Here is a 12,365-nt window from a genome sequence, read left to right on the forward strand (position 1 = left end):
GCCCTCAGGGAGGGGGGCGTCCCTCTGGGTTTTGCGTAAAACACTTCGATAAGCGGTTGAAGGCCGCAGTGAGGGCTTCCCTTCAGGTTCGCCTTTCGGGCTGGAAGTCCGCTCCGCCGGCCGTCAGAGGGCCGCTGCAGGGTCCAGTACCAGGAGGCGAGCAGCTTCGGGGGGGGCGGTGTTTGAAATCATGCAACTACGCAAACATCTGTTTTAAAAAGAACAATTTGTAGAGTATATCCGCACAAATCGAACCATGGTGTCCCTTAACTTTTTAATAGACGGTGCTGCTGTACGAGAGGTTGGCCATGAAGTGCTAAAAAAGAAGGAAGTAAAATGCGTGAAATGCAGTGGACAGTCGAGTAATTTTCCAGATCCTGACAGCAAACTATTTGTCATGAAATCAGATGTCTCCTCACAAGGCTTGGAAAGCTGCCAACATTTGAACAGACACAAACTATTAAAATTGCTGTTTTAATAACGCTGTTCAGTTTCTCTTCAGAACCCCCTAGGACTGAAAGACTTTGCCTTAAGGTGAAAGGCCGTTTCAAATCTTCTTGCGTAAAATTGGGTCAATGCCTGTGTGCAGTCTTAGGAAGAGGTGCCTTGCAGGACAGAAAACCTCAAATGTAAAATAAGAATTATTCCCCCATGTATGAGCTCAGGACATATGAAACAACAGTTGTTATGGAAAGATTAATACATTACGTGGTAAAGGTTCTGGTTTGAAACTTAGTTCAGAAATAAACTATTGCATATACTAAGTCATCCAGCAGTGCTCTCTTCATTCAGTTTCCATGTCGAAGGAGGAGGCACTTCAATCACTTTTAAAAGGTTTTGTGGTCTGATAGGTCATTGCAGCAAGAAGGTGGTGATGTACAAAGGCTTAATATTTACAAGCCCTGTTTCAAATGAGGTAGTAGACCAATAATGTGGCTGATGTTTTGACAGGAATGTAAGTTAGGATGATAAAATAAAGATGGTCTGCCTCTGCAACAATTATTTTTGTTAACTGACAGAACAGAATTTCACAAGGTTTGTTTTTTGTTTTGGTTTGGTTTTTTATCTTTATGAAGTGGCTTGCTAGTATGAGCCTCTTCTGTGCTGGATATCATCAATTACAGAAGCTGCTCAGTCTCCTTGACGGTAAACAAGGCTTTGTTTAGTGCGCTCTCAGAGCCTGTGAAATCTTGCTTGAACTAGAAGGTCAGCCAGTCTCTGGCAGGTGGTGAACAGAGCAAACAAGTTAGTTCAAGGTGGTGACAGAGAGCTGCTTGTTGTGAAAGTAAAGCTGCCTTTTTACTCTTTGACATTGGGGTTGTTTTTTTTATCATAAACATTCAGAAAGTATTTGTGCTTTTCAATTGTAAGTATTTGGTAGATATTAATGGACCGATTCTCATCACATGCCAGTAGATGGGGAAAGTAATAGATTCCACTGTGTAGGTAGAATCTTAATTATACTTACTTTTTCCAAGGTCAGAGAGGAAGTGTATTAGGCTTCTCTTCACATAAAGTTGACTTGAATATTGTCCTTTCTGTGTAGTGGCTGCGTGTACGAAGTGGTAGTGTAAGACAGCACAGCTTGTGGTTTTTGTAGTATAGCTCCTGCTATTCTAGTTAGCTTAAATCAAAAAGATTCTTCAAATTAAAATATATTCCACAGTAGAGAGGGAAGCAAGGTTTGGATCCTCCTCAGTTCCTAATTCCATACAAGAAACCTGTAAGTGTGCTATTGGAAGTAAAGGATATACAATGCTACAGCTAGCTTACTAATATCCTTTTTAAACTGATGCTACTTCTAATTGTCTTAAATAGCTTGTAAAGCTCCTGTGCAGCATATGAAGCTATGGAATCATTGTACCTTCTGACTTGCTTTAAACCAGAATGTATGACAGCTGTATGTTGTTGCTCTGTAAGATCAGAACACAGCATTGACAGTTATGGTCACGTGAAGAACTTGCTGTGTTCTCCGATTTTGAGAAGACAACATAGCAGTAAAAGAGCTTAAAAGCAATACCAGTGTCATACTGACAGTGGGCTTTTGGGGTAGTTTGATTTACGGTACTTCTAAGTCATCACAAAAAATGAAAACTCTTATTTCCTATTATGGAAGCACTGAAAAATGACATGTGAATTTTCCATGATCTTTGACGTTGCAGATAATAACCTTGTAATTCTTGTTGATGATGGAGATAAGTACAATAAATTCCCTTGATTTTAAGTGGGAATATAAAATTTTATCCTGAAGTGGCCATCCTGTTTTACTGCACTGATGTTTCTTGGTTGTGTCATAATTTCAGTCATGTCCATGTCAGAAAACTTTACATAAGTTTTTTTTCCCAATCCCTTCAGATGATGCAGAACATTTGTTTTTTATTCCTCTGTTTAACAGGGCTCAGACCGTCATGAAGGCTCGTTTGAAAGGAGCCCAAACAGGTCGTAACCTCTTGAAGAAAAAATCTGATGCTTTGACACTTCGATTCAGGCAGATCCTTAAGAAAATTATTGAGGTAGGTAAATTAGAATTTTCTTCTGTTTGGCTCACTTTATTTGAAATCTGTTTGTTCTGTCAGTTGTGCATTCCTGTTCTGCTAACTTCATTAGGTAGGCTGGAGTGTAGGACAACTTTGTGATAACCTTTTTTTTGTAAGCGAGGCTACTGAGGACAGATGAGCAAAATTATGTTTTTCTGGCTGCAGTGATACAGAAATTTTGCAAGAGTTAATATTCTTCACCTCTTTACAGGCAGTCCTAGGGTCTGCTTTCTTTTGTGTCCCAAGTTCCTTATCATCTCTTCTACATTACAGGGAATTTGCTCTGATGCTGCCAAATACTTTAGAAGTAGATTTATCCTGTTCTGTAGCCCCATTTTTGTTGCTTTATCTGGCTTGAGAGTATACTGCAGATCTGTAATGTTTCCTGCATGACTAGGTACACTAGAAAGCAGAAGTTTTGTCTAGATGGAACTTGTTCCTTTATGAAGAAACACCAAGTCCTGCTTCTTGCTTTGCAACATGAATGACAAATCTAAAATGCTCGGTAGAGCCTAATATGGTTTGTTCTGTTCTACCGTACTAGACAGGTTTTAGTTGTACTGTTTTGGCTGCAACTATGATATCCATGGTTAACACTAGTGCTTTGTTGCCATGCTGTAGACAAGGTCTTGGCACTCTGTATCTTGTTTCCTATAGACTAATACACAAAGGCTCCTGCTTCTCAGTAGCACATTTTTTAGCTACAAGGGCTTCAAATATGTAAAAATTGGGAAAACATGGAGTGGGAGGAGAGCGCAGCTTCACAGAGCCACATAGATCTGTACACTGAAAAACAACTCAGCTGTCTCATAGTGTTCAGTACAATATGAAGTAAGAGTGTTTTCTTACTGAGCCCTTTTACTGTTGTGATTTAACCCCCATGTAGTAGAATTTTACGATTATTAAGACAGGTAAGTCTTTTGCTGTTTCTGTGACTTCTACACTGGGTCAGTGAAACAGCTGAAATGTTTCTTTTTTGCCAGTCACCTGGGAATTATGATTTGCAGTTTGAGAGTAAGCTACACACACAGGACTTTCTCACTCTCTTGAATTTCTCATTCTTCTCTTTATGCTGTTAGCTATTTATCCTGGAAAAGGAGTAATAATGTGCCTTGTATTTGCTGCCTCTTTTTCTTTTTTTTTTTTTCTAAACAGACTAAGATGCTGATGGGTGAGGTGATGAGAGAAGCTGCCTTTTCACTTGCTGAGGCAAAGTTTACAGCAGGAGATTTCAGGTGAGGGTTGCTGATCTTGTGGATGTCCTACCCATGGGAAAGAAAAGTTGTCTTCTCTTTTGGAAAAATAGTAAAATTCTCAAATGCACTTCGAAAAGAAAAAAAAAGACAGCGGACAAGGTAGGACAGGATGAACTGAATTACATTAGGTAAAGGTGGGAGATATCACTGCAGAAGAGAGATAATTTGCATGATAAAAATGTGTACTCCATCGGAAGCTAAACAAAGTGGCATGATTAACAGAATTTACTTTACATACAAATCCTTCATTTGAGAAGGTGTTGCTTTTTGCAGTTTGGAATCTAAAATGTAGGGAAACAAGAATTTATGGCAGAGTTTTGGACTATTTATTATTTTGATCTTGTGAATCTGAGGGCCAGATGTAATGTGTGTTATTTTCTCCCAGTAAATCATACAATAATTTTACTAATTGTTCCAACCTCCTGTCTCATTGACCTCCGGTCTCATTAGGGCTAGCGAGGGCTTATGTGAGAGGGGAAACAAATCTTTTTCCCTCCAGTAGGATATTTTGAAATTCTATTTTAATAGATTATAGTTCCAACTAGGGTGTTTGTGTAATTCATTCAAGTGTGCATAGTTCTTATGGAATAAAGTTGGGGAAGTGTTAATGATTCAGCTGATGCTGCCACTGATTAATGGGGAAGAACTAAGTGATCAGACACAGTAGTAATCTGTGTGCTGCTGGAGAGAAAGTCTTTTTGCCCTTTCATTTGGATATGGTGCTGCTTTCTGTCCTAACCAGTCGCAGTGTTTAACTATAAACAATAGTCAGATTCTACCCTGTAAGCAAACTGTACTTGAGCAGAAGAGTTGGCTATAGTGACCTGATGTTGGAAGACCTTAAGGCACTTTAGAATTCTTCAAGATGAATTGTTGTACAAGCTTAATTTTGTTAATATGATAGAGTTAATGTGTAAACAAACTCATAAATGTTCTGAAAGAACAAATACATACAAACTCAAATGAGCAAAATGTTGTGGCCTTAGTCTGCATTACAGCCTTGAAATTACTTCACTTTTATTGGGAAAAAAAGTCTCTCAGGTTGATTAGAGTCAATGCTACTAAAATATTTTTAAGTAATTTGCCAGATAACTGGCTAGTTTTTAGCTATGCTTTGTATACTTGGTCTGAGACATTTCTAATGTCACATTTCACAGACTCTGCATCTTTTACATTTCCAAACGTTGCTGGAAACCTAGCTTCACAGTCTGTACAATGAATTGCATAGAGAACTGAGCTGAAGACAATTTCCAAGTCTTCAAAGCTATTTGATAACTACTTAATTTTGTATATTACAATGACTTAATGAACCACTTCAGCTTTCCTGATTAAGATTTATGTTTTCTTCCTTACAGTACCACTGTGATCCAAAATGTGAACAAAGCTCAAGTCAAGATCAGAGCTAAAAAAGACAATGTAGCAGGTGACTGTTTTCCAGACTATGAATATTTTAACTCTTAAGGGAATCATGGGAGAGGACTATGAAATATGTAGGAATGTATCCAAAGTCTCCTCTTCTTTATTTCTCTTATTCATCTAACAGTAGGAACACTTGTAATTTGCTGGTTTTTTTCACATACAGTATATAATTTTTATATTTAGTTATTTATCTCTGAAAATTAAATGAGTGTGTGTAAACTGCAGTCCAATTTCTAAATCTTTAGACAAAGCATAACTTCCATAGAGCTTTACTGAAAAATACATAATGAAATTAAGTATCAAAAATCAAATAAGTTTCAGGCAATTAAATATCAATAATTGTCTATGAAGAAAACAAAAAAGATAAATCAGGATTGAATGCTTAAAATATTCCTTAAAGACAGGGAATATATTACTAAAGAGAAACATAATAAAACTGAACACTGAATAAACTAGAATACTTCCCTGAATTTTTCATGCGTCTAGATCTCTATGATCTCAATACAATTCTGAAAGTCCATATTAAGATGTCAGAACCAGCATAACTTAATCATTCCAAGCTATATAGGAAGATTCTGGAAACAAAACTTCTGAGCTGTATAATTGATTAGTAGCAAATATGGTAGAAGTGAGTTGTACTTAATAAATCTATAACCCTTTATGTCTCTTACACACATTCTTGTTCACTTTTGTCAGGTGTAACCTTGCCAGTTTTTGAGCATTACCAGGAAGGAGGGGACAGTAAGTACAAAAGAAGTATTTTCTATCTTATATGTACTTATGGCTATTCTATGCTAATACAAAAATACTTGTCATGTAAACTGACTTACTAGCAAGACATGACATCACAGGCATAGGTGTACACTTCCTCTGTGATGCTTTGTCCTGTTCCTGTGACATGGAGGGATTATTAGGGAATATAGTGGATTTTAATTTCCTAAACCAGTGAGTTTTTCAGATGGGGAGAAGACTTGTCTTGAATTATCAGGTTTTGAGACTGGTAGGTCTTACTGTGGACATGCACAACAATGATCCGTAGTAGCATAAACCACTATAAAGACGATTTGTTAATGGACAAAGGCTTTAGCTTGTCACTTGCTGAGCTGTCTATATCCCTGTAGTTTGTAAAGTACTAATTTTTATCTAGTAAGAAAACACCATAGTAGCAATAGCAACAAATATTATTTGATGATTTTTTTTTTTTTTCAGGCTATGAGCTGACTGGCTTGGCCAGAGGTGGAGAGCAGCTGGCTAAGCTGAAGAGGAACTATGCCAAAGCTGTGGAGCTGCTTGTGGAACTGGCCTCCTTACAGGTTGGTGGGAGGAAAAAAAAAGAAAGTGATCCTTGGTTTCTCACTGTTTTTAAATGAAAGAAACATAGTCTCAGTGATTGTAGCTTAATACTTTGAGCTGTACTATATACTCCTTTAGTCCCAGTGCTGTACAAAGTTGCAAACCTTTTCCAGCCATAAAACAGAGTTATATTACCACTTCAAAGAAGTCCTTATTCCTTAACACTAAGAAGAAACTTTCTTTGGGGTGTTGGTATTTGTAACTGCTAATGTGCAGTGTTCAGAGTGCTACTGACATTAGTAGAAAAAATTCTGCTCCTATTGAGGATGTAGTCTGTAAAGCCACGTTACAGACTTGGCTCTGGCTTTCAAGTGCTGTTTGGTTATGTATATAGAACTGATGGAAGTGCTGAATTTGTCTTCTTATGTATTAATTATTTAATCCCATTCCATCAGACATCCTTTGTTACTTTGGATGAAGCCATTAAAATAACAAACAGACGTGTGAATGCAATTGAACACGGTGAGTATTTTTCCATTTGGGATGTATGATATTTTTCTGTCTCCATGCAAGATAAGGAGCAGGGTCATATAAACCACTCTTCTTTTGACTGCTTTCTTGTTAGTAGGATTTCTAACCAGTTCAAAAACTCTTCAGAAAGCATTACAATGAAGTATACTGCAAGTAAGAACAAAAATTAAATACCCAGTGGAATGGACTGGAGTACACAGAGATAAATAAATATGCAAACACAAGAAGGTAATCAGGAAGTTGTATTGAGAACCTAACATATTCTGGAGTCTCTGCTAGTGACTTTGACTTACTTGGTCAAGTCTGTTGACTAGAAACAAAAGACAGGATATTTCTCTGTGTTAAGATGTTCTAATAGCTAGTATAATAGCTTCTAAAACTAATGGTGGTGTCCAGTGGAAAGCTGGTGACTTTGTTGTTGTTGTTGTTGGTTTTGGATGGGATCACAGAGTAGGCATCCAGAAAGAAATCTTGGTAACCTATTCAGGTTTGTGTTACAGGAAACCAAACAGTCCTAATATCAATACTCTGGTATTCTGCTTTCATCTGAATTCCATATCCTTCATGTTTTTGTTTGTAAATTTGTTTCTTGCAATTTCTTAAGTACTACCTATGCACAATATTCCTGTCATTCCTTTTGCTGCAGTATCCAGGGTGCTCTAGTTACTTCAAGTTCCCGAGTTGTTGATAGCTTGGATTTAATTATCTTTGCATGTATGCAATAACTTATTTCAGTACATAATTCCAAACCATCCTTTTCAGTACTGTTTTTCATAGAGTTGTTCCTTTGAACATGCAAGCCTTATCTGCAGCTTATCACTCTGCAAATTTAACTGTAAAAAAGGTTTCCTCTGCAGCCTTCCAAATAACTTTGGTAGTGCTGATAACAGCTTTCTCCTTTCAAAAAGTGGTTCTGACACATTGCTTGCCCAGTTGGGTGTTACAGCTTTGTTTAATGTCTTATCTCTTCCCTTGTGATGGTGTTATATTTGAATATTTGTTTTCATGATGGCTTTTTCAAATCAAGATCATAATTCTGTGAGTAAAAGTGCTACAGTGAACAGAAGTTTCTGAAAGAATGTGATGGAAGAACATAGTTTTAATTCAAATCTTGCCCACCTCTTGCAGGATTTTTTTTTTTAACCACTTCCATGGGGAAAAGGGATCTTACAAACAATCAGGGATCAGTGCTTACTGATTCCATTGTATCTTTCAAAAGAATGGGAGATTCTTTTTTTGTGGGAGATTCTGTGATGTTCAGAGTCCTAGTTTAATCCTGGACTTACTGAAGAAAATGATTTTGTCTGTTTGTCCATAATGAAATAGTATGATCTTTCATGAAAGACATGTAAATTTCCACTAGCCAAAAGAATTACTAGATTGACTTTAAACAACCATCTGTGCACTGCATTAGATAACTTCCTGGCTAATATAACAGCAGTCCAACAACTTCCTTATTTATATGTTTTTAGTGATTATTCCCAGGATCGAACGTACTCTTTCTTATATCATCACAGAACTGGATGAACGAGAACGAGAGGAATTCTACAGGTAAATATCTAAAACAAGACTAGACTGGTCTCTTTTTCTCAAATAGACCACTCCTCAGAAGGGACTTAAGAGAACTCTTCACCAAATCTGGCACTGAACACTGTTAAAACATGACCTGGTTCCTTCTTACTGCATACTGAATTTTCAGAGCTGGGCACCTGGAGATCTGCAATTACTTGTCTGAAAGTTACAAATGGATCCCTACCACTAGGTTGTACTATGCTATAATGCAGTGTTTAAGGCCAAGAATCTAATTTATAGTTCGGATGAAGAAATGTGTTAATTTGTAGAGATGATGTTTTTCAATGGCAGCAGCTAGCGATAAAAAGCCTTCTGCCATTTGTTACAGGATCTTCATTTCCTGGGGAACTTCTCCAGGCAGCTTTACCATATTCAAGTTTTATGGCATCTTTGCTGCTAGCCTGTTTTATGAAAACATACTTATTTCACAGATAAACCACATTTCTCTTCACAGGTTAAAGAAGATCCAGGAAAAGAAAAAAGTCTTGAAAGAAAAATCTGAGAAAGAACGGGAGCTGCGGAGGGCTGCTGGTGGGGAACGTGAACCAGCCAATCTCTTAGCAGAAGAGAAGGATGAAGACCTTCTCTTTGAGTAACGCAGCAGAGTTGTATATGGAGCAGAGGATCCAGAATACAGAATGTCCAGTTGCAGTATCATCCAGGACATGTTGCCTCAATGATACTTATGTGGCTTCTCAGTTGGTGTATAAGTCTTGAGTTGAATGGATTGTGGATTTCTCCTGGGAGATTAGAAATCTGGGAACTTGACTGCAGCATAGCAGGAAAAGGAAAGATGATTCAGGTGCTTAACTATCAGGAAAGCCTTCTTATTGTATGCTCAGCCTGTTTCTTCACTTAGTAGGAATGACTGTCCATAGCTGTGGTTTTTGAGGATGACTCTGGATTTGCCTAATCAGATTCCTCTTAATTGCTCCCCTTCCTAGCACAAGCAGAGGAAAATGTTATTTAGGGAGGGAGATGCATGTAATGTTCTTTACTGCTGAAATATTAATGTTCACATTGCTTAAAGCAGGTGTTGGCACAGCTGAAGTCAAATGTCAGTAAAGGCAACTCTAGTTTTCTAACCTGTTGATGAAATCCACAGTCTTCTGTGATTCATTTTTGTTGCACGATTGTTACCATTGGCCTAAGACATCTATGAGTTCTAATTAGAGGTTCTGCCAACTTGTGTACTGTGTGTGTGCTAGAAACAAGTAAAAAAATTAAATGTTAAGTATCTATCTGGTGTCTGGCTCAAGTTGCTAGAAGATGGTGGTCTTAAAAGCTTGTCATGTTGATTTCACAATAAACCCTTCACTTAATCCCCTAGCCCAATTTAGAATCCACACTGGGCACATCTCTTTTCAGCCTGCACCCAACATTCACTTAACCTTTTTACTGCTTTAGGTAAGTAACCAAGGAGAAGTGGCTCCCTCCTGCCACAAACACACAGAAACTCTTCTCAACTATCCAGCTACATGTTGCTCCAAATCTTCATTGCAACCAGTAGGTTGGCAAGCAAAGCAGGGTTGAATGTGCAGTAGTCCCTCCTTGCTGTGATTTGTCATGTCCTAGGCTGTTTAGGGGAGCCTAGGAGAGTGGCTGATAAGCAGGCTGTCACTGAATGCTGCTCAGTTTGAAAGGTTTTTTCCTAAAGACATTGGTTTGCAATTGGCAAACTGAATGCATGCCATAGGAGTAATACTAGGACATTGTCTCTAGTACGACTACTAGTCTCTTCAAGGTAAGCATCTTGGTTGAAACATGATCCAGCACTTAACTGCAGATGCAGGGTAAGTACAAGGAAATGAATTTCTATTAAGACCTTTAAAAAGTCATTTTATAATTGTATGAAGCACAAAGCCATTTCTTTTCTCTTTTGAAGCTGAAGGCAGCACAGCTGAATCATAAGTCCATACTCTGTTGTACAATACAGGTCCAGCTCAAAAGAGAGAAACTGTAGATCTGAGGACATGTTACCTCTCCCACTGGATGCATGATGTCAGAAGGAACAGAGAACATCCTCTAGGCCACTGCTGGGTCATAGCATCTTTCACACATGCCGCAAATAGCAGAAAGAAGACTCCCACGATCCACTACAAGAAGTAAAATTGTACAGTGATTTATTTTAAATCTAGAAATATTTTACATTTTTACATTAGTGTGCAGTTCATGATGTCTCAAAATACAGAGTGCAGATAAATGTATAAAAGTACAATGTGGGGCTAACCACAGGTCTCAGTAAAGCTACCTTAATTATTTAAGGCATTAACCCCCCCATCTTCTATTTTAAAAAGTCACATATAATTACATTCAAAAATTCTTTTATGCAATTCAGCTAACATTTATTTTTAATTAAATCTGGACTGGTAAAAATGCAGATACCCTCATTTCAGTCTGATACAGCTCACTACAAAGCCTGTGATAAGGTTGATGAGTTTCACCAGTGAAGTTTACATATTCTTTTTTACTCTCAGGAGAATTAACACATGTTCTTCATTAAAGAAGGCAGAATGATTTCTTACAGAAGGTAGTTCCAGGTCCAAGCTGGCAGCAGATGGACAGCCAGGTACATTTCTCAGTGCTGCTCAAGCCTTTCTTTTCAGCAGGAGACAAAGCTAACATTGGTTATAAACTATCATAGCACCTCTCTACATGGATGTCAGCAAGTACTGTGTGCCTTGGGAATTAAGGGAGTAGAGCTTAACTTCAAGCAACATTCTTTAAGTCTACATTCAAAAGCTTATTTGTATAAAAACAGCTTCTGTACACCATTTCAGAAAAATGGGGGAGACAAACATTAGTCGAATACATTAATGGCATGATTTACTGTGACTGACACTGCCTACGAACACTGAATACCTAAGAGGGTTCAGCAACCATCTTGAGCTGATTGTGACAGCAAGAATTTGGACAGTACCTACGTAGCTGAGCTAAGTTACCCTTAACAAACACATTGTACTGCTTTCCACCTTCTTGTCCAGCTATGAAAGAGTCAATATCAAAAAGCATAATACATCTACAATAATCTTTCTTAAAAAAGGGTAGAATCGATAAAATATTTTGTCATGAAACACTGACTATCCAATATACCTGAACATTGTAGTTGTCATAAACTATGAATTAAACTGAGAACATGCCCGCAATGTGAGGCAAAAAGCCATTATTTTGAATATCCAGCCCTTAGGCCAACAGCCAGCACATTAGTATTTCTAACACTGAATTGAACTAAAGATATTAAAGTTTCCAACCCCTTTTCTTTCTGAAGAGTCATTACTTATCCCCACTAATTGCTTAATTGCTTTTCAGCCCTAAATACTAATTAAACCAGCAAATAATATTGCTTTCTAACAAGACAGGAATGCACTCTATACTTCCATATTTCAATACAAAAACATACTGAATGTTAGTTCAGTAACTAGGATAGTTATCTGACAATATATCTGCTTTATGCTTGGAGCTCTCTATTTAACTATGGGTGTGAATTTGTTCCATTAACATTTGAAGAAAGAATATATGCAAGACAACAGAAATAATCAACTACTTTTTCATCCTTCAGCATTATACAGGAGTGAATTACACATTGACATAACTCCAGTGTTTTACCTGTAGGAACAAAGAAACACTATGGCTAAAGTTAAGAGATATTCACAGTCAAGGTTCTTTGTGCTACCCAAAACCAAAACAGCCAAAATACTACTATTCAGTTAGCTTCAGTGATAGAACAGCCCTATTGCAGGCACGTAGCCTTAGTAGT

General features: G+C 37.6%; 1 protein-coding gene across 1 annotated transcript; it reads left to right on the top strand.

Annotated features, from left to right (window-relative positions):
• Positions 1-514: 514 nt before the first annotated feature.
• ATP6V1D (ATPase, H+ transporting, lysosomal 34kDa, V1 subunit D) lies at positions 515-9,840 on the top strand. The gene is made up of 9 exons (XM_010574192.1): positions 515-534; positions 2,396-2,513; positions 3,693-3,772; positions 5,149-5,216; positions 5,909-5,953; positions 6,422-6,525; positions 6,961-7,027; positions 8,509-8,587; positions 9,063-9,840. Exons 2-9 carry the CDS (start codon positions 2,409-2,411, stop codon positions 9,202-9,204), a joined length of 690 nt encoding a protein of 229 aa, XP_010572494.1. The 5' UTR covers positions 515-534; positions 2,396-2,408; the 3' UTR covers positions 9,205-9,840.
• Positions 9,841-12,365: the final 2,525 nt, after the last annotated feature.

Source organism: Haliaeetus leucocephalus, unplaced genomic scaffold (genome assembly GCF_000737465.1).
Source record: "Haliaeetus leucocephalus isolate CR32 unplaced genomic scaffold, Haliaeetus_leucocephalus-4.0 Scaffold417, whole genome shotgun sequence".
In the NCBI taxonomy this organism is placed as follows: domain Eukaryota; kingdom Metazoa; phylum Chordata; class Aves; order Accipitriformes; family Accipitridae; genus Haliaeetus; species Haliaeetus leucocephalus.